The sequence below is a fragment of the Nicotiana tabacum genome, chromosome 12, assembly GCF_000715075.1.
Source record: "Nicotiana tabacum cultivar K326 chromosome 12, ASM71507v2, whole genome shotgun sequence".
NCBI classification, from domain to species: Eukaryota; Viridiplantae; Streptophyta; class Magnoliopsida; order Solanales; family Solanaceae; genus Nicotiana; species Nicotiana tabacum.
The window spans coordinates 14,875,997-14,899,285 of NC_134091.1; the positions used below are offsets into that span (position 1 = coordinate 14,875,997).

The window sequence follows — 23,289 nt, forward strand, 5'->3', positions numbered from 1 at the left end:
GGAAAAACATGTCAAGAAGGGAACGGGGACTGAGCCAGATAAGTGGCGTATACAGTCTACAGAATGTCATCGTTTTCCAGCGTACGTTTTGAGTTCTCAACACAAACACGCTCTTTGTCAAGTGTCAACCTTGACCTCATAATATCAGGAAAATTGGAAAATCCCTTCACTTCATAAGATATTTACACACGTATACTCAAAAAATATACTCTAAACTAAAACAAAATTTTGACTTTATACAACAGAAGAAATCGTGTTTCTGACTTCCAGCAACATTAATGAATTAAAATTAAAACCATCCTTTTTTATTACAAAGATTCAAACATTGACAAAATACAAAAAGTTTTCGTATGAGTACGTATGACTCCGCGGTCTCTTCAATGCATTACTTCATTAAATACATCATCAGCAAAAACTCCAACCCCTTTTTCTTTCTTTTCTTCTCTGTATTGCACTGAAAAATGCCGAATATATGGAAAGCATTTTCACTATCATCAAGTTCCCACTCTTCTTCTTCTTCTCCTTCAACTAGTACTACTTCTCCTACAGATTCACCTAATACACGTCGGATTTACGGCGGTGGAAGGAGGCTGACAAGGCAACGCAAATTGCGGCATGTTAGTGATGATGAGCTTCGTTTATGGGGCCTCAATATTCAGTCCTTAATTATTGATGAGCGTTCGAAATCCTTACCGGTTTCTCCTGAGTTTTATGCGGATTTCGGGTCGGGTTCTCGGTCGCCCCACCACCTCCGTCACTGGTCCACGTCCTCCCCTGTGCCACTGCCGTTGCCGCTTCCTGAGCTCAATAAACAGAATTTAACGGTTGACTCTAATTTGACGGTTAGAGTTGACAGTGATATAAGCCCTCCTCTTGCAAGGTTAGTATTGTTCTCAAGAAGGATTCATTTAGCCTATTTCAATTAGTTTGGGATTAACGGTGTGTTTGGTACAAAGGAAAATGTTTTACTAAAAAATGAGTGATTTTATTACTCATTTTTTCTTGTTTGGTTGGTGAGTGCAGAAAGTACTCGTTTTGTTTAAATGAAAGAAAATATTTTTGCTACGTCACCAAAAGAAAGTACTCATTTTATTAAAAAAAATAATTTATTTATTTCAGTAAAAAAAATACTTAGTTTTTTGAAATAAAAGAAAAATACTTTTTCTAAATCATGAAAATAAATTACTCGTTTTGTTGAAATAAAAGAAAATATATTTTTACATCATAAAAAAAAATATTCGTTTTGTTGAAATGAAAGAGGTGGGTGGGTGCGGGGGTAGGGGGATGGGTAGGGTGGTGGTTTGGGGGTGGAGTGGGTTAGTGGAGATTGGTGGGATGGGGAACAGGGTGGAGAAGGTTAAAAAAGAGATTTGGAAAATATTTTTCCTTCTTTTAATGGGGAAAACATTTGAGTTGATGAGGAAAATATTTTCCAAAACATTTAAGTCAACCAAACATAAAATTTGAAAAATATTTTCCTTCGTACCAAACACACCCTAAGTGGTAAGTGTTTTCGTTCTAAAGATGAAAGCTTTTCAGTTTAGGGTGTGTTTGGTACTGAGGGAAAAAGACTTCCACAAAATGTTTTTCATGAGGAAGAGCTCATTTGACTTAGCTGATTGCAAATAGCTCATAAGCTCGAATTGTTGAAAAGCACTTGCTGAAATTGATTTTATAACTAAACAGTTATGTATTTGGAAAGTGCTGAAATTGATAATAAGTAATTGATGTGTTTAATAAAAAATGTTCATAAGCTTTCTTATATTAAACTGACTAAAATACCCTTAAAATTTTATAAAATATTATAAATTAAAAAGTTTTTTTCGTAAAAAAAAAGAGGAATAGTATGGAATGAACAGAAAAATAAAAATTTTATTTTGGGAAAGGTATTTTGTGAGTTAAAAAATATTGCAACAACAACAACAACATACCCAGTATTATCTCACTTTGTGAGGTCTGGGGAGGGTAGTGTGTACGCAGACCTTACCCCTACCTTGTGAGGATAGAGAGGTTATTTCCAATAGACCCTCGGCTCAGGAAAGTATAAGCATCACATTAATAAAAATATAGACAAGAAGGGACAATACCAAAAAGCCATATAAAAGCAGAATAAAAACAACAAGACAGTAAGGTGATCAATAATGAAAGAAAATAATGGTTAGTCATAAATATCTACTACCAACAAAAAGCGAGACTGCGTACCAATACTACTGTTATGAACACTCTAGACTACCTACTCTACTACCCTAATCCTCGACCTCCATACCCTACTATCAAGGGTCATGTCCTTGGCCAGTTGAAGTTGCGTCATGTCTTGCCTAATCACCTCTCTCCACCTCTTCTTTGGCCTACCTCTACCTCTCCATAGGCCCTCCAATGTCAACCTCTCACACCTTCTCGCCGGGGTGTCTGTGCTCCTCCTCCTCACATGACCAAACCGCCTAAGTCGCGCTTCCCGCATCATGTTCTCAATAGGGGCCACACCAACCTTGTCGCGAATAACCTCATTTCTGATCCTATCTAATCTAGTGTGCCCGCACATCGATCTCAACATCCTCGTCTCTACTACCTTCATCTTCTGGACATGAGCGATCTTGACTGGCCAACACTCAGCCCCATACAACATCGTTTGTCTGACCATCGCTCTGTAGCACTTACCCTTAAGTTTCGGTGGTACCTTCTTGTCACACGAAACACCGAAAGCGAGTCTCCATTTCATTCATCCCTCCACAATACGATGTGTGACATCTTCATCAATCTCCCCATCCCCCTGAATAATAGACCCAATGTACTTAAAACTCCTTCTCTTAGAGATGACCTGCGAGTCCACTCTCACCTCCCCTTTCCCTCCTTGAGTCTCGCCACTGAACTTACACTCTAAGTATTCTATCTTGGTCCTTCTCAACTTGAAACTTTTAGATTTCAGGGTCTACCTCTATACCTCTAATTACGCGTTCACATCATCTCGCGTCTCATCAATCAATACAATATCATCTGCAAATAGCATGCATTACAGCACCTCCCCTTGGATGTGTCGCGTCAGTACGTCCATCACCAGAGCAAGCAAAAAAGGGCTGAGTGTCGACCCCTGATGCAACCTCATCATAATCGGAAAATGATTTGAGTCCCCACCCACCATCCTGACCCGGTTCTTTCCTCCATCATATATGTCCTTAATCAACCTAATGTAGGCAACATGTACACCTCTAGCCTCCAAACATCTCTACAAAACCTCCCTCGGAACTTTATCTTACGCCTTTTTCTAAGTCGATGAACACCATATGCAAGTCCTTCTTTCTCTCCCTATACTGCTCCATCAATCTCCTAACAAGGTGGATGGCTTCTGTAGTCGAACGCCCCCGCATAAATCCAAACTGGTTCTCGAAAATAGACACACTTTTCCTCACCCTTAGCTCTACCACTCTCTCCTAGACTTTTATAGTATGGCTAAGCAGCATGATACCCTGATAATTATTGCAATTTTGGATATCAACATTGTTCTTGTATACATGAACTATTATGCTCCACTTGCACTCTTCGGGCATCTTCTTTGTTCTAAAAATGACATCAAATAACCTAGTGATCCACTTCAGACTTGCCTTTCCCGCACTGTTTCATAACTCCACCGGGATTTCATCCGGCCCGATCGATTTGCCCTTGCTCATCTTACACATAGCCCCCCTCAACTTCATCAACTCTAATCCGCCTACAATACCTAAAGTCACAACGACTCCCGGAGAGTTCCAAATCATCTAGTAAAATGCTCTCGTCCCCTCCTCGTTCAATAGTCTATGGAAGTAGGTCTGCCATCTCCGACGGATAAGTCCCTCATCCAACAAAACTCTACCTTCTTCTTTATTTATGCACTTCACTTGGTCCAAGTCTCGTTCCTTCCTTTCTCGCGCCTTGGCTAACCTGAACAACCTCTTATCCCTACCTCGGCCCTCGAGTTCCTCATACAAATGACTAAAAGCTGCATTCTTAGCCGCCGTAACTGCTAGCTTTGCCTCTTTCTTAGCCAACTTATAATGCTCCCTATTCGCCCTCTTCTCCTCCTCGTCTACACTTTTCACTAGCTTTAGATATGTTGCTTTCTTGGTTTCCACTTTTCCTTGCACCTCTCCATTCCACCACCAGTCTCCCTTGTGACCACTAAAGTAACCCTTTGAGACGCCTAATACCTCTCTCGCGGCTTTCCTAATGCACTGGGCAGTCATGGTACACATAGCTCTTGCGTCCCCACTACTCCTCCAAGCCCCCATAGCCACCAGCTTGACTCCTAACTCCTGCGCTTTAGCTCCTGTCAAGGCTCCCTACTTGATCTTATGTTGGCTATACATCGCCCTCTTCCTCTTCTTCCTCGTGATCTGAAGGTCCATGACGAGGAGCCTATGAAGGGTCGAGAGGTTCTCACTCGGGATGACCTTACAATCCAACCTCTATCTGACTTTCTGCAGAGTAAATACTCAATCTGAGTCTCAGCTATCGAACTTCAGAAGGTGACCAAGTTCTCCCTCTTCTTCGGTAAACTCGAGTTTGCTATCACCAAATCAAATGCTCTATCAAAGTCTAGCAGAGATGTTCCTCCTCCGTTTCTATCTCCAAACCCAAAGCCACCATGTACATCACCATATCCTCCAGACGTCGCTCCAATGTGGCCTTTGAAATCTCCTCATATGAAAAGCTTCTCGGTATGTGGGATACCACACATCATCTCATCCAAATCCTCCCAGAAATGCCTCTTGACTTCCTCATCCAAGCCTGATTGGGGTGCGTACGCACTGATTATGTTCAACATAAAACCTCTAACAACTAACTTAATAGTCATCAGCATGTCATTCACCCTCCTAACCTCCACCACTAGTTCACAGAGGTCCTTATCAATCAAGATACCTACCCCGTTCCTGCCCCCACCCTCCCAGAATACCAAAATTTAAAACTGCCCACATCCCGTGCCTTATATCCTACCCATCGAGTCTACTATACACAAGCTATATTAATCTTCCTTTTTTCGAGAATCTTCGCTAACTTTACAGATTTTCTTGTCAAAGTTCTTATGTTCCAAGACCCCACTCTCAGCCTAGTAGCTCTCTTAGCCCCCTTACCCTTCGAGGACAAGACCTTACCCTATCATCGTTCACCAAAGCTACTATAATCTAGGAATCACTACGGAAGCACTATCCCAAAAACAAGCGATAAAAATAAAATGAATTATCGAAATATAATCTACCACTAAAGGTCGCAAAACAGGTGAAGAAATAAAATAAATGAACTAACGAAAACTATAATCTACAACTAAAGGTCAGAAAAACAGGTAAAAAAATAAAACAAATGAACTATAATCTACAACTAAAGGATAGAAAAACAGGTAAAGAAAAAAAATAAAGGAACTAAAGGAACTATAATCTACAAGTAAAGGATAGAAAAATAGGTAAAGAAATAAAATATAAGAGCTAAAGGGGACTATAATCTACAACTAAAAGTCACAAAGAAAATGTACAAAACTAGAACATAACTACTAGGGGATATTTGAAATAAAGATTCAAAATAAAGATATAAACGGGTAGATAACAATATAAACAAGTAGGCAAAGATATCACTAATGCAATTAATTTGACAATGCTAGGGCGAATACTAACTAAAGATTCAAGAAAACAAATAGGCAAGCAAGGAGATACAATTACGCTAAAATATCAAATTATTAAAATATCAAGACAAGAGAGTAACAATAGAACCTGAATTGCAGCCCTTGAAGTTAACGGAAATCTGGTCGGCGGTGATGGATTGCGACGAACTGGAGCAATACTCTATGTATTTCTCGTTCAAATAGGAAGAAGAAACTTCGAATATTTTGTGCTTTCTCTAGAATTTGGACCCACCAAGAAATCTGAAAATGGACCAAAATAAAAGAACCCTATTTTTTATGCCTCTCTTCTCCGAAATCTGGAATTCGCTGGCAAATTTGCAGTTCTATTATGTGCAGAGGATTCAGAATACGTGAAAAAGAAATACAGCGGTTATTTTGGTGTATTCGTGAGAATGTTGGCGGAGGAAGGGGAAACGTGGGATGTATTCCGCGTGGCTAACAACGAGTTTCCGGCGGATGATGAGATCAGGAGAATAAAGAAAGATAATAAAGGAGGATGTATGAAGATCAAAACCAAGAAATGGATTTGGCTTATTCGGGTTGATGAATCAGAAAAAAAAAAAAGTATAACAGAGAAATTTCAAAAGAAAACCGAACTAGCAGAAAGCTGATAATCCTCTAAAAGTAGTCAACCAAGACACTGGGTCATAGTGGCCCAATAATATTGATCGGTGAGTTAAAAATATTATTAAGGATAAAATAGTAGAAATCTTGGTCAAACTAAAAGTACTTATAAGTTGAAAAATGATAAGTTAGGGGGTGACCAGCCTATGACTTATGGCTGATTTTGGCTTATAAGTACTTTGAGTGTTTACCAAACTCGTAGATAAATCAAAATGTGGTTATAAGCTAGTTTGACCAGCTTATAACCTTAGTCAAACACACTCGAAGTTATTTTTTGGTGTTTGGTGGAAAATGACTTCCATCACTAATAGGCGGAAGTCATTTTCCTTAAAATAATTTTAACTTTCAACTTCATATTAATTGCCTCAACTAACACTTAGACATTAATCATTATTTTTAATCTCTAGTACTCAAAAGTTTCATTAAAGCACTCTTTGATTTGCAAATATTATTATTAATCATTAATATTTAATTTTTCCCGGAAATAATTACATTTTATAGGATGTCATTCCAAACAGACCCTTAGAGTAACTCGTGTGCAAAGTCATGAAGAAATCGTAAGTAGTTGGTTCAAATTTGAATTTGTTTATTTAATCTCCTCAACATTAGATATTAAGGACGTTTAATATCTAATGATAATTTTACGTGTGCTAGTTTGTTTTTCGGTAACAATGTTTGATTAGCTATGATGAGTTTGTAAGAACAAAAAATGAATGCAGAACTGTTAACCTGTTGCAAATTGCAGGGATACTTCTGATCGAACTCCAGCTGAGGTGACAAGTTCTCAGCATCCAAGATCATCTACTCCGACTTATCGGCGTAGGTGGTTCCCTCAGGATCTGAATGCCGAGGGTGTTGAATTCAGGCTGAATGTTCCTGCTAGAAGTGCTCCAGGTAGTGGTTTTACAAGCCCCGTCCCAAGCCCAAAAAGGTTTAGCACACAGGACCTTTTCCATCCTCCATTTCATCAGCCGTCATCACCTTCAGACGCTCAGTACTCTTTCCAACTTTCACCCACAAGGGTTATATACAGTGCTGATCATTCTCCACTAAGTAGCCCAACATTACCAAATCCAGTTAATAGAACCAGGAATCACAGAATTAGTGCTGTGCATTCTCATCATAAATCTCTTCCGGAAAGTTCTCTGGCTTGGACTGAAGCTAATAACATCGATGTGCACCCGCTACCCCTTCCACCAGGAGTTCCAAGACAACCAGAATTATGTACCATTCAAAGCAATATGGATAAACCATGTGTATCACCAACAAAGGGTCAATGGCTAAAGGGGAAGCTTTTAGGTCGTGGTACATATGGAAGTGTATATGAAGCTACCAACCGGTAAAGAATAAAGTTTGCTTAATAAGTAATTTGGTAGGAATGTAACATTCGCTTCTGTTTCTTTTTCTCCCTTTTGACAGTGAAACCGGTGCTTTATGTGCAATGAAAGAAGTCGATCTTACTCCTGATGATCCTAAATCAGCTGAATGTATAAAGCAGTTAGAACAGGTGACTTCCTCATGCCTTCTTAGTCTACATAATAAAAATTGTGTGTAAATTACAATTTTTTGAGTTACACGGCGAGAGAAAACATATTTTAAAGGTCAAATCTTTTGTAAGTGAAATGAAGTGAACTTTAAATAAGTAATAAGCATGTTATATACTACCTCCTGGTTCTCTAACGTGCATTAGCAAATTAGTCAAATCAAGGTCCTTTGAGATAACTATCATGTGCCTGAAGATGCAAAATCAATAATGTATCCATAGAGCTACTTTTGTTGACCATATTCTTTGACTTCGTAAACCTCCTTCACGTTTTCATCAGCTAGATTTTTTTCTCGGAATGTTGGTAACTGGCTTGTGGATAAAATTTGAGGTTTTATATTGCTGTATTTTCCAATCTATTATACACAGTTTATCACATTCTAGATTTCTGAAAGGATGAAGCATTGTACTGGATTGCAATTATGGCGTGTTTTTCACCAGTTTATGCTATTCTAAATCAATTCAGTTTCTTGCTTACATCTGTTGTAGGAAATAAGAGTTCTCAGGCAGTTAAAGCACCGAAATATTGTTCAATATTATGGCAGTGAAATAGTAAGAACACCTATCTTTCTTGTTCTTTTGCCATGTTCAGGCATTTCTTCAGAATATTGAAAGATAAAATGCTTTTGGCATTTCAGATGGAGGACCGCTTTTGCATATATTTGGAATATGTGCACCCCGGATCAATTAATAAGTATGTTCGGGACCGTTGTGGAGCTATGACAGAATCAATAGTTCGAAACTTTACTAGGCATATTGTATCAGGGCTGGCTTACTTGCACAGAACTAAGACAATACACAGGTAGATACTGGGTTCCATTAAAGTTGAAAATGTCACTTCATTTAAAGATTCATTAATGGAACATTAAAGCCTCTGGCTTGCAATTCCATGTTATACCAAGGAAGAACCTTTTCTCTTTACAAAAAAAAAATTGTTTTCTTTTAAACTTTTCGTTGGCAGTGATGCTCAGTCTAATGGTTGGTCTCAATGATTTTTCCGAGCAGGGACATTAAGGGAGCAAATTTGCTTGTAGATGCATGTGGCGTTGTCAAGCTTGCAGACTTTGGATTAGCAAAACATGTAAGCTTTCAGAATTCTAATGCCAAGCTGAAAATGCTAGAGTTTCTTTTTTTTCAAGTAATTTACTGTTTTTAGTATTTTCTTGTAAACGCTAACCTGTCACTTAATATGAATGAGCTGAATCTTTCATCAATTATTTTTTCATGCATCCCTTACTGCTATAATTTTACATCATTCCTCTTTTCCTAGCTTTTCAGCTGTGCAACTGATCTTTCTCTGAAAGGGAGCCCTCATTGGATGGCTCCAGAGGCAGGCATCCTTAAGCTTCTTTCCAGATACTACCTGGCTTTTTCCCTTTCCCTTCTCTTTGTTGGCTTGTACTTATGTTTGGCCTTCACTTTATATGCAGGTAATGGAGGCTATGTTGCGGAAAGATACCAATCCAGAGCTTGCCTTTGCTGTCGATATATGGAGCCTGGGTTGTACTGTTATTGAGATGTTTACTGGACAGCCCCCTTGGGGTGAATTTAATGGGGTAAGTGTTTGAATTTATCTCATTTGAGAACAATGTAATCGTGTTACAAGCGTAAACATATTGTGAGATTCTAGGTTGTCAATATGTCATCATAGCTTGGGAAAATACAAGGGATAATATATAATTGCCCCCTCTGATTGTACCACCGATAGAAACTTAGGGTACACCAAACTGTATAGAGAACCGGGTTCTCTATCCGTTCCCACAAAACACACACAAAGTGATAAGTAAATGACACAACGGAGTTTTACGTGGAAAACTCCCAGTTCACGGGATTAAAAATCACGACCTACACTCGTAGGATTTCAACTTCACTAACCGAGCAACTTTTAGATTATAACATATTGTAACCTAGGAATTAAACTCTTAATCCATCACTCACTTGTAATAACTCTATTACAAGCCTCTTTGTAATAACTCTATTACAAAGTTTATAACTCAACTAACTCTAGCCAAGACACAAACACAAGGCTTATGATTTTACAATTGGTTTCCTACACAATGCTTCTAGCTAAGCTAAGTAGGATTTACAAGTAAATCACACTAACAAAGGTACAACACAACTAGGGACACATAATAATACAATGCTGGAAACTGGTCGTTCGTCATGTTGTTCTTTGTTCTTGAAGCCCGAAAATCACTTGCAAGTCGCCAACACACTTGAGAGGAAGCTTGATTAATTCTGGAATATGCAAGTATATTGTTTTTCCTTTGCTTCATGTTAATATTGCACAAGTGATGTCACTTGGATTATGCAAGCAATATCTGGTACAAGGCATGTCCTAGAAGGTGGTTGTTGCACTGGTCACATTATTGCGTGTATGTAGAGGAACAGTTGCAGCAACTTTGCAGCTGTAAGCAGTAGACTGGTACAGTCAATAAGGGAACTGATATTCATTTGTTCCTCCTATCGCCTCTTTGACTCTGATTGTTGGAACTTGTGTCTTACTTGATACTTATTGTTCTTGAGCACTTTGAGGATGTGTAACAAGTTCCCCATCTGGTTCTCATCATTAAGTTTGTTAGATCATCAAAACATAACAGGGCACATAACCTATCAATTTTCCCTTTTTTGATGATGACAAACTTGTAATAGAAGTTCCCCCTGAGAACAGTTCCCCCTGAGAGCCAAAGAACCAAAGTACCACAGTATGTCCTATATTCCCCCTGAACTTGTTCCCCTTCAATTAATTTTCCCCCTTTTGGCATCATAAAAAGATTATTCACAAGTAATAAGCAAAAAGAAGTCTAGCATGATTAACTCATGCCACATGTGTGTGCACAAACATGGCTAAAAATATAGCATAAGAGTATAGCATACATAGTAAAAAGGACGAGATTCTCATAAATTGTTCATAAAAGGGAGTAGAATTAGCAGTACCATTTGTTACAAGGCCATTCACAAAATAAAACAACTAAAAAGGTACCATCCACTAAACACAGCAAAATAAAAGGACCAAAACAGAGGACATACAACTTGAACTGGACACTGGGAAGGGAACGATTTTAAGGAGCACTGGAAGGGGGGAGGAAGTGATGAAGAGGCAAGGGTTCTAAGGAGGATATCCATTCGAGCATTTGCTGACACTTGCTCATTAAGCAAACTCTCCTTCAGGTCCTCGACCTGTTTCCTGAGATCAGCATTTTTCTTGGTTAGACGGGCAACCTCTGCGCCTTGTGTACTGCTGGAACCAGGTGCCTCCTGGGCCTGACTAAGCTGTCCCTCAAGAATAACATTTCGTGCCTTCAACTTCCTTATCTCTTCATTGGCAAGATTCTGAGCTTCAATCAGTTGAGAGATAGTGGAATTGTTGCCAACCCCTCCTTTCTTATCGATGCACTCACACTCTTCTATGGTGGTCTTGGAGAAAGTCTGCTTGCGAGTACCCACTGTAGTTTTTTCCCAAAGGGACCTTGAAGAAGTTAAATACCTTAGTGAGTAAGAACCCGCATGGCAACCCATGATTACCATCCTAAAAATCTGACACTTTCTTCATATGCTCAATCATGATACCCGACAGATTGATAGTGGAGTAGGCATCCAGTGCTTCCATGAGGAACAGGTCTGCCCGTGACGTAATAAAATGCCTTTCTGTGCGTGATCTCGTATAAGTCACACCTCTATTCGGGGTTGTGAAATGGTCGATTGCAATAAAATACCCAACAAGAAGTCGGGATCGAATCCATAGGGAGCTGAGATGGGATTAGTGGTATATATTTGGATAAAGCAGGTGAAGTATCTTGGTTGCACTTCTACAAATATGGTTTTGTTTTTACTTATAAGATTACGTTAAGGATTACAATTCTAAAGATATAAAACTAGAGAATATTGTTTTTGGATGATTTTCAAATATATAAAAAGTCCTAGGGGTATGACCTTCACCTAGGTGTTTGCCTAACGGGTTGTAAAATTTAAAGCTTGTTTTATTGGTGGGGTGTATTATAGCAATCAACACTCAAATACCCACTCAATACCTCTCGGTAAGAGAGTGATTTTGCCCAATTTGGCTTTCTCAAGTCCAAATGGGTATTGAACAAAACAGTTGATAAAATACTCAAGTCGGATTTTACTATCTCTAGGTTCAACCCTTTAATTGGGACGATCAATTTCTTGATTTTATCCCAAATTCTTGTTAGCTAAGTTTTCCTAGACTAAGTATCTCTGTCTCAAGTAGAGACCAAGTCAAATAGGCATAAACTAATGTTTGCAACCATTAATTCTACAATTAAAGGCAAGAACAAGGCTAAATAATAAACACAAATAAGCCATAAATCAAACACCTATTATGTTCACACACTAGGGTTAAGTCACAACCCTAGCAAAAAATATAGCTACTCATAATGGGTATAGAGGAAAATAGAGAAGAAAAAAAATGATAAAACCCATATTGCAAGATTAAAAGATAAAATCCAATGTTAAATCACCAAAGTAAGCTAAATTTGCCTAAAGGGGTAAAGAAAAACGACAACAGGACTTTCAATACTCAAAACTTGACCTAATTTTGTGAAAGTATTCTATTTATACAAAGCTGAAAGTTTCGGACAAAATTGCCCTTTCGGAGGTTCTGCGACAGCACAATTATATGTGCGGTCCGCACTTCTCTTCAGATCTTGACTGGAGTTGACTCTGCGTCTGCACAATTCTGGATTGCGGATGTATCTCTCATGTTCTGCGGTCCGCACAATTCTGGATTGCGGACGCATTTTTTATGTTCTGCATGGTCCGCACATTTCCTGAGTGCGCTCGCATAGCTGTTTCTGCGGCCGCACAATTATTTGCGGTCCGAATTTCTTCTTGAGCTTGAAATGAAACTCTCTGAACTTTGGCTCTTACGTAGCTTCTGTGGCCGCATAATAATTGTGCGGTCCACACTTTGCACTGGGGCTCTGTTGATTTTTCTTCACATTCTGCGGCCGCAGATAGAAATCTGCGGTCCGCACTTGACCTTCTGTGCCTGATTTTTGTCCTTGTTCAGATCACTTCTCCTTGAGTTGAATTTCATCATAGTGGCTCATTTTCCAATACTCCTGCAGGTAAGCATATTTCATCAGTTTTGGAGAATACAATTAGACACTTTTGGACTAAAACGAAAGCTAAAAGGCGCTAATAAGTAATCAAAATTCCCACTTATCAATTCCCCCAAACTTAAGCTTTCGCTTGTCTTCAAGAAAATAAGGTAATTCTCACCTCCACAAGATAAGAGCTATTCCAGCTAATCTAAGGTGAATCAAACACACATCAATTGGGACCAACAATTACCCACAACACTTATGAATTATCAACAAGGCAATGATTTGAAGTTTTAAGCACAAATAGTTCTAATGTGACACTAGAGCATCAAGAGTTGACTTTACTCATTAAGAAAATTCGCTCTTTCATGTAGGTTATTGTGGATCCCAAACTCGTCCTCTTCTACTCTTCGTTAGCATATCTCACTTAAGAATGTAGCACTCACTTTAAGGATTTGTGAAAAGTTCACTCATCTCTCTCAAAAGAATGTCACAAGTACGGCTCTAAGTACCATATGCCTGCCCCTCATGTAAATCACCACTAATGTAAGTTCACTCGGCTTGAAATCACGTAGGGCTTTTTCGGAATGTAATGAAGGCTTTTGGACTAAGGTAGGAAATGTTGGAATAGAACGGGTTAATCTTTCCTTAAGTACTCCATTTTCTCTTTTTGGCTCATGCTTTGCCGACTCTTTGAGTTATTTTCTTTTTCCTTTGGGGAACTAGAGAGACTTAACATCACTCTTTCTTTGACATGATATTCGTTTTCTCCTTCTTTATTTTCTCCGTGCTTTGCATTTTTGCTTTTCTTTGAATCCCTTCAACTCTTCAACTTATTCACTTTCTTTTTGCATTTTTTTTCTTTTGTTCTTTATTTCTTTTTCTTTGCCTTTCCTTTTCTTCATTTCTTTTCTCTTTTTGTACCTTGATACCACTTTCAAATTTCTCGTCTCTCCCCCAAACTTATATTTTAGCCAATTGTTTCTCAAGAGTGTTAAGGAAAGCTCGGGTGCCAAGAGAGGATCACTATAAAACGGGTAAAGGCTTGTAACATGGTTATCAAATAAGAAAGGTTTTTGGCTCAAAAGGGTTGACTAAGGATAACAACATTGGTGGGTCATGAAAAATTTCAAAATGGGTCAAGGAGAGCCTACAATCACTTCTCAAGCCAAGCAAAACTTAGAATTTCGCCTAGTAACACATTCGGGGCAAGTTCTAGACCATTCGCACGGGTACTTGGACTTGCAACAAAACATCTCACCTCTCACGCAACTGGATTGTTCAAGAGAATAGAGTCGAGGGCCCACAACAACCATGTTCAAGATTGAAAATCACTAATGGTTCAACTAAACCACTCGATGATTGCTTAAGTCAACACAAGAATCAAAAGGTCACTAACTAGAGCTATTTCCTTACAAGAACTTGTTTTTAATCATAAGCATGTAGTTAAGTGTGTTGGTACCAAGTGAAGCATACTTGACTCTTCTAATTTGACTCAATTAGGTCCTCTTATTCATTATTACTACTGTTCTTAGGCTTATTGATCACTTAAACATGAAAAGAAATTACTAAATTAAAAAGAAGTTATTAAAGTAAATAAGAAGCTATTAGACTAAACATTGACTACTAAGAAAACAAAATAAAGAGGCTATGAAGTAAACTGCTGAAAGCATAAATGAATATACAAACTAAGAAAGGGAAAGAGAATATATATATATATATATCAATAGAGAGAGAAGAATATGTACATAATGAAAGTAAAAATAAAAAGAGAATGTTATCAGTTATTACAGGCCAATGTCAAATGTCAAGTCAAAATAGACTCTACCCCCTGAATAAAAATAAGCATTGTCCTCAATGCTTAACAAAATAAAAACAAGGAAGGGAAAGAGTAGAGAGGACTCCCTATGTAGTCTCAGTGTTCATAGTATCAGACAGTTGTAGACAAACAGTATGCAGGTTGGGGGAAGTGTGGTCCGCACATTTTTGGGTGCGGCCACAGTTGGGCTTGTGCGGACCGCACAATTTTGGAAGTGCGACCGCACTGATGGTTTTGCGGTTCGCACAATTTTAAGTGTGACCGCACAATTGAAGTGTGGTCCGCACAATCTTGAGTGCGGTCGCACAATTACAAGCTCCAAAATGATAACTCTCTGAAGTTAGAGAATTGATCGATCTGCGGCCGCACGCACTTTTCTGCGGCCACAGATAAATTTTTGCGGACCGCACAATTTTGAGTGTGGTCTGCACAATCATTGCATAATATTTGCCCTAGCCTAATGATCTGCGGACAGTACAATTCCTTGTGTGGCCGCACAGTTCAAAAACAAACGACAGTCACTTAGGGTTTTTCAATTCATGCACAATTTAGATATGGTATTGGCAATTTAGACATGATACACAGTTTACCCATCCCCCAATTAGCAAATAGGAAGTTACCCATACAATATTAAGCTCACATGATGATGAATTTTGACATTAGGGCTAAAAATAACTAAACTAATTATGAACAAAATTAAGCAAATTGAAAAATTTAATGATGAATTGAACATACCAGTAATGTAGTGATGCAAGGAAGAATCAAAGATGATGAAATGAGAGTGAGATGCTTGAATCAATTGAGTGCATTGTGCTTGCCCAAGTTTCAAATGTTCAGAGTTCGTAAAGTTTGAACAGTGGTGAGGAGGAACTATTTATAGTTGGCCGATTAGGTCAAGGACTCAAGAGCTGAGTGCGGTCCGCACTCCTTTACCTATTACAAATTACCCTTTTGATGATCTACGGTCCACACATTTTTTTAGTGCGGTCGCAGAATTTTGTGTGGACCGCACATTTTCTTGTGCGGCCGCACTTTGGCCATTTCTCTGACATGCACAACTTCAGAGAGTTTGCAATTTCTGATCTCCAGTTGTGCGGCCGTAACAAGAATTGTGCGGCTGCCCGATCCCTTTCTGTTGTGGCCTTCAAAATTGTGCGGTCCGCACTTTCTTTACACTTAACCACTTTTCCTGAGCATAGTTCCTGCAAAGCACACTCATTCCTGCAACACACTTCAAAATCAATTAGCACAAAGCAAGACCTATCTAAAGAAGAAGAAAAAGAAACATGGGTTGCCTCCCAAGAAGCGCCTCATATAATGTCGCGGCACAACGCAGATTACCATCATTCACTTGAAATGAATCACTACCACTACGTGGCCATCACCAATTTTTCCCAGATAGTGCTTCACCCAGTGACCATTGACTCTAAACACTTCATCATTTTTATTCTTCAAGTCCAATGCACCAAAGGGTGTCACACTCATAACTTCAAACGGGTCACTCCATTTAGACTTTAACTTTCCCGGAAACATCAGTAACCGAGAATTGAACAATAACACAAGATCACCTTCTTTAAACTTCTTGATCCGAATGTACTTGTCATGAAGGTACTTCATCTTCTCCTTGTATAAGGATGAACTTGTATATGCATGGTACCAAAATTTATCTAGCTCATTCAATTGTGCCACCCTTAAGTTGGAGGCGACATCCCACTCAAGATTTAGCTCTTTCAAAGCCCACATGGCCTTGTGCTCAAGTTCCACCGGAAGGTGACAAGCTTTCCCAAACACTAACCGGTATGGAGACATCCCAATCGGTGTTTTGTAAGCCGTCCTATAAGCCCATAAAACATCATCAAGTTTCTTTGACCAATCCGTCCGGTAGGCATTCACTGTTTTTGATAAAATTCTCTTGATCTCCCGGTTGGAAACTTCCACTTGTCTGCTTGCTTGAGGGTGATAGGGGGTCGTGACTTTGTGAGTGACACCATACTTGCTAAGCAAGGTATCAAAAGTTTTGTTGTAAAAATACGACCCCCCAACTCTTATAATGGCCCGCGGAGTACCACACCTTGTGAAGATGTTCTTTTTCAAAAATGCCACCACACTTCTAGCTTCTTTGTTGGGTAGAGCAATGGCCTCAAACCATTTTGACACATAATCCATAGCTACCAAAATGTAGGTGTTTCCACAAGAGCTTACAAACGGTCCCATGAAATCAATACCCCATACATCTAAAATATCAATTTCCAAGATGGTGGTGAGGGGCATCTCATTTTTCTTTGAAATCCCACCGGCCCTTTAACATTCATCACAATGCTTGACTTGATCACTTGCGTCCTTGTAGAGAGTAGGCCAATAGAATCCACAACTCAATACTTTGGCCGCCGTTCTTGCTCCCCTATGGTGACTACCGTAGGGTGAAGAATGACAAGCCCCAAGAATTTCAACTTGTTCCTCCTCCGGCATACATCTTCTAATCACGCCATCGGTACAAATCCGGATGAGGTATAGTTCATCCCAATAATAGTCTAGGCAATCCCGTTTGAGCTTCTTCCTTTGGTTTGAAGAGAACTCATCCGGTAAAATACCACTCACAAGATAATTTGCTAAATCAGTGAACCATGAAATCTCGGTTATTGAAATGGCTAGAAGTTGCTCGTCGGGGAAGGAGTCATTGATTTCAAAGCCGTTATGTGGCCTCCTCTCCTTCTCCAAGCGAGATAAGTGGTCCGCCACTTGGTTTTCACTGCCTTCGCGGTATTGGATGTCTAGATCAAACTCTTGCAATAAAAGCACCCATCTCATTAACCGAGCCTTTGAAACTTTCTTGCTCATAAGGTACCGAAGTGTCGCATGATCTGTGTGGACAATCACCTTTGTACCCATCAAGTACGTGCAGAACTTCTCCATAGCAAAAACAATAGCAAGGAGCTCTTTTTCGGTCACAGTGTAATTGACTTGGGCATCATTCATGGTCTTACTAGCATAGTAGACCGGATGAAAGATATTGTTGACATGTTATCCCAAAATTGCTCCGGCCGCCACATCACTAGCGTCACACAAGAGCTCAAAAGGCAAGCTCCAATTCAGGGCGATGATAATAGGAGTAGTTGTCAATTTGAACTTGAGCAATTCAAATGCTTTCATGCAATCCTCATTGAAATGGAATTTGACATCTTTCTCCAAAAGCTTACACAAGGGGTTCACCACTTTGGAAAAATCCTTGATGAAACGCCGGTAGAACCCCGCATGACCCAAGAAACTCCTCACTCCCTTCACGGATGTTGGAGGTGGAAGTTTAGAAATCACCTCTATTTTTGCCTTGTCGACCTCAATGCCATTCTTTGAAATTTTGTGGCCAAGGACAATGCCTTCCTCAACCATGAAATTACATTTTTCCCAATTCAACACCAAGTTCGTCTCTTCACATCTTGCTAAGACCTTATCCAAATTTTTCAAGCAATCATCAAAAGAATTCCCGACCACCGAAAAGTCATCCATGAAGACTTCAAGGAAATCCTCCACCGTGTCCGTGAAGATAGCCATCATACACCTTTGAAAAGTTGTTGGTGCATTTCATAACCCAAATGGCATCTGCGAGAATATGAAAGTACCATAAGGACATGTGAAAGTAGTCTTCTCTTGATCCTCCGGAGCAATAAGAATTTGATTGTAGCCGGAATACCCATCAAGGAAATAATAGAAAGCACGGCTCGCCAACCTATCAAGCATTTGATCTAGGAAGGGAAGTGGGAAATGATCCTTCCTTGTGACTTTGTTGAGCTTGCGATAGTCCATACACACTCTCCACCTGGTCACCATTCTTATAGGAATCAACTCGTTCTTGTCATTGGTAACCACCGTCATGCCCCCTTTCTTTGGGACACATTGCACCGGAGAGGTCTACGAACTATCAGAAATAGGGTAAATAACCCTTGCATCTAACCATTTGATAATCTCTTTTTTGACCACATCTTGCATTACTTCATTTAGCCTCCTTTGATGTTCAATAGAGGGTTTGGAATCTTCCTCCAAATTAATCTTTTGTATGCAAAATGCAGGGTTTATTCCCCAAATATCCGCCAATGTCTATCCTATATCTTTCATCCTCTTTTGTAGCACCGCCAATGTGAAGTCTACCTGCACGTTAGTCAAACAAGAGGAAAGAATAATCGCTAAAGTAGAACAAGGGCCAAGGAATTCATACCTGAGATGCAGAGGCAATGGCTTCAACTCCAAGATAGGAGGCTCTTCAATTGAAGGCTTTGTAGGGGGAGTTTTCCTATTTTCGAGATCCAAGGAAAGTTTCTGAGGTGCATAATTGTATGACCCCATCCCTTGCAAAGAATTTACACATTCCATGAATCCATCCATTTCCTCATCATCAAAATTTAGCAAAACGGCCTCCAACATATCACCCACATTAATTGTGGCACTTGTATCATCAATAATTACATCGGTCACCAAGTCCACGAACGAACATACTTCATTGCTATTCGGTTGCCTCATATATTTGCACACGTGGAACACTGCCTTTTCATCACCCACCCGTAAAGTGAGTTCACCGGCTTCCACATCAACAAGAGCCTTTCCCATAGCAAGGAAATGTCTACCTAGAATAATCGGCACCTCATAGTCTACTTCACAATCAAGAATAACAAAATCCGCTGGGAGAATAAATTTTTTAACACGAACCAACACATCATCAATTATACTCAACGGTCTCTTCATGGTACGATCCGCCATTTATAATCTCATAGATGTGGGTCTTGGTTGCCCAATTCCCAAAGTCTTAAAAACCGAATACGGCATCAAATTGATATTTGCCCCAAGATCACAAAGAGCTTTAGCAAAGTCGGCACTTCCAATGGCACAAGGGATTGTGAAAGTGCCGGGATATTCTAATTTAGGAGCCATTGAGTGCACAATTGCACTCACTTGATGAGTCATCTTTATAGTTTCACAATTCATCGACCGCTTCTTTGTCACCAAGTCCTTCATGAACTTTACATAAACGGGCATTTTCTCCAAAGCCTCAACCAATGGTACATTAATAGATAGACTTCTCATCATGTCAATGAACTTTTTGAATTGATTCTCTCCATTTTGCTTGGCAAGCCTTTGAGGATATGGTGGAGGAGGCCTTGGCATTGGTGCCTAGCCTTTGGCACTACCAGTTCTGGTATGTCAACAATGTGCTCCCTAGATGAGTTTACTTCCTCTTGAGTCTCCTCCACATTGTCATCAATATCAATTCTTACTTCATCATTTTCTTGCACCACATTGTTTGGGATCTCATCTTCTTGTACCACTTGCTCATCATCCACAATTTTCCTTTGACTTGAGGTGGGTGCATCCCCATCTTTTCCAATCCTTGTAGTAATAGCCATGGCATGTTCCGTGTTGTTCCCACCCTTTGGGTTCACCATCGTGTCACTTGGTAGTGCCCCCTTAGGACGAGTGTTTAAAGCTTGCGAGATTTACCCCAATTGAACTTCCAAATTGCAAATTGAAGTGTTGTGAGAGGCTAGTTGGGCATCAGAGTCGGCATTCTTCTCCATCATTTGTTTGAACATGCTCTCAATTCGTACCATCTCATTGTTGGAAGAGCTTGGACCATGGGAAGGATAAGGAGGCGGGTTGCTCGGTTGTTGATACATCTGGGGCCTTTGAAAGCCCGACCACTGATTTCCTTGGTTATTGTTCCATCCTCCTTGGTTGTTGCCTCCCTAATATCCTTGACTATTGTCACTCCAATTTTCTTGGTTATTTTGACCATTCCAATTTCCTTGATTGTTTTGATTATTCCAATTCCCTTGGTTGTTACAACCATTCCAATAACCTTGGTTGTTTTGATTGCTCCAATTCAATTGATTACCATGAGGTTGCCATTATTGTTTATTCGGGCCTTGAGAGTTGTTTCTTTTCCCTTGGAAGTTGTTCACATATTGTACTTCCTCCTCTTGTTCATTGTAAGATTAATCTTGATCAAACCCACTATCTTCCTGCACATAATGTTCCGCACGGTTTTGCACTTGAGGACGCTTTTGCCTTCTCTTGTTTAGCATCATATTAACTCCCTCTATTGCATTGACTTGCTTAGGACCTTGCACTTATTGAAATTGATCCTTGGCTAATTGATTCATTATGGTGGTCAATTCGGCAATTGCTTGCCTATGATCATGCAATTCTTTATGTAGGTGAATCATGTTTGGATCACCTTGAGGAACATTTGCTCTACTTTGCCATGCCGATAAAGTATCCGCCATTTCATCTAAGATCTCACAAGCTTCCGCATATGGCGTTGTCATGAAATTTTCACTGGCAAGTTGATTGACCACACATTGATTGGTAGTACTGGTCACCCTATAGAAAGTTTGTTGAATCATAGCCTCCGTCATGTCATTGTTTGAGTGCTCTTTCACCATAGTTCGGTACCTCTCCCATATCTCATGCAAAGGCTCATTGGGTTCTTGTTTGAATGCTAGAATCTCGTCTCTAAGAGTAGCCATATGCCCGGGAGAAAAGAACTTGGAAATAAATGTCTCCACCAATTCATCCCATGTATGGATAGAATAGTTTGGCAATATTTCTAACCAATCCAAGGCTTTCCCCCAGTAGAGGGAAAGAAAATAGCCTCAACCTTAAAGCATCCTTGGAGACGTTTGTCAATTTACTCCCCCAGCAAGTGTCCACAAACCCCTTCAAGTGTTTTGTATGAATTTTGATTCGGAGCCCCGGTGAAGAATCCCTGTTGCTCTAGCAATGTGAGCATAATATTTGTGATTTGAAAGCTGCCCTCCCTAATGCGGGACGGGACTATGGCACTTGCATACCCTTCATTCGGCAACACCCGGTGTGGAGCCGTTCTTGGTGGATTTGGGGGTGGAACGGGAACGTTGTCTTGAAGCGGTTGGCCTCGTCTATTTGCTTGAGATTCAAGAGGAACCTCTTCAACTTAGTTATCTTCCACATCCATATCCCCCGAAGGCATGTTTCTGAGAGGATCATTGTTGTTGAGAACCATTGTTTTACCTACAATTGTTTCGCCAAAAAGATTAGTAACACGAAAGGAAAAGAAGACAATTCACACACAACCAAATATATAGCTAAATTTGTTTTTAGCTCCCCGGCAACAGCGCCAAAAATTGATCTCGTCCAAGTCACACCTCTATTCGAGGTTGTGAAACGGCCGATTGCAATAATAATACCCAACAAGAAGTCAGGATCGAATCCACAGGGAGCTGATATGGGATTAGTGGTATATATTTGGATAAAGCACGTGAAGTATCTTGGTTGCACTTCCACAAATATGGTTTTGTTTTTACTTTTAAGATTACGTTAAGGATTACAATTCTAAAGATATAAAACTAGAGAATATTATTTTTGGATGGTTTTCAAATATATAAAAAGTCCTAGGGGTATGACCTTCACCTAGGTGTTTGCCTAACGGGTTGTAAACTTTAAAGCTTGTTTTGTTGGTGGGGTGTATTATAGCAATCAACAATCAAATACCCACTCAATACCTCTCGGTAAGAGAGTGATTTTGCCAAATTTTACTTCCTCAAGTCCAAATGGGCATTGAACAAAACAGTTGATAAAATGCTCAAGTCGGGTTTTACTATCTCTAGGTTCAACCCTTTAATTAGGACTATCAATCTTTTGATTTTATCCCAAATTCTTGTTAGCCAAGTTTTCCTAGACTAAGTCTCTCTTTCTAAAGTAGAGACCAAGTCAAATAGGCATAAACTAATATTTGTAACCATTAATTCTACAATTAAAGGCAAGAACAAGGCTAAATAATAAACATCCAATCATAAACAAGCCATAAATCAAACACCCATTAGGTTCACACACTAAGGTTGGGTCACAACCCTAGCTAAAAATCTAGCTACTCATAATGGGTATAGAGGAAAATAGAAAAGAAAAGATAATAAAACTCATATTGCAAGATTAAAAGATAAAAATCCAATATTAAATCACCAAAGTAAGCTAAAGTTGCCTAAAGGGGTAAAGAAAAACAACAACAGGACTTTCAATATTCAAAACTTGACCTAATTTCGTGAAAGTAGTCTATTTATACAAAGTTGGAATTTTGGACAAAATTACCCTTTCGGAGGTTCTACGGCCGCACAATTATATGTGCGGTCCGCACTTTTCTTCAGATCTTGACAGGAGTTGACTCTGCGTTCGCACAATTCTGGATTACTGACGCATCTCTCATGTTCTGCGGTCCGCACAATTCTGGATTACGACCGTATCTTTCATGTTCTGCGCGGTCCGCATATTTTCTGAGTGCGGTCGCATAGCTGTTTCTGCGGCCGTACAATTATTGTGCAGTCCGCATTTCTTCTTGAGCTTGAAATGAAACTCTCTAAACTTTGGCTCCTACGTAGTTTTTGTGGTCGCACAATAATTGTGCGGTCCATACTTTGCACTGGGGCTCTATTGATTTTCCTTCACATTCTGCGGCCGCAGATAAAAATCTGATGTCCGCACTTGTTCATATTACTTCTCCTTGAGTTGGATTTTATCGTAGTGGCTCATTTTCCAATACTCTTGCAGGTAAGCATATTTTATCGGTTTT

General features: G+C 39.6%; 1 protein-coding gene across 2 annotated transcripts in view; it reads left to right on the plus strand.

Moving 5' to 3' along the window:
• The first annotated feature begins 461 nt into the window (after positions 1-461).
• LOC107798149 (mitogen-activated protein kinase kinase kinase 5-like) overlaps positions 462-23,289 on the plus strand; it is a 33,271-nt gene continuing 10,443 nt past the window's right edge. The window contains exons 1-8 of one of the 2 annotated variants that reach the window (XM_016621119.2): positions 462-880; positions 7,017-7,610; positions 7,691-7,778; positions 8,304-8,366; positions 8,453-8,616; positions 8,820-8,895; positions 9,085-9,144; positions 9,245-9,370. In XM_016621119.2, the coding sequence (XP_016476605.1) occupies positions 462-880; positions 7,017-7,610; positions 7,691-7,778; positions 8,304-8,366; positions 8,453-8,616; positions 8,820-8,895; positions 9,085-9,144; positions 9,245-9,370 (1,590 nt within the window). The remainder of the gene's footprint in view (positions 881-7,016; positions 7,611-7,690; positions 7,779-8,303; positions 8,367-8,452; positions 8,617-8,819; positions 8,896-9,084; positions 9,145-9,244; positions 9,371-23,289) is intronic. The other variant, XM_016621120.2, reaches the window with a different exon arrangement.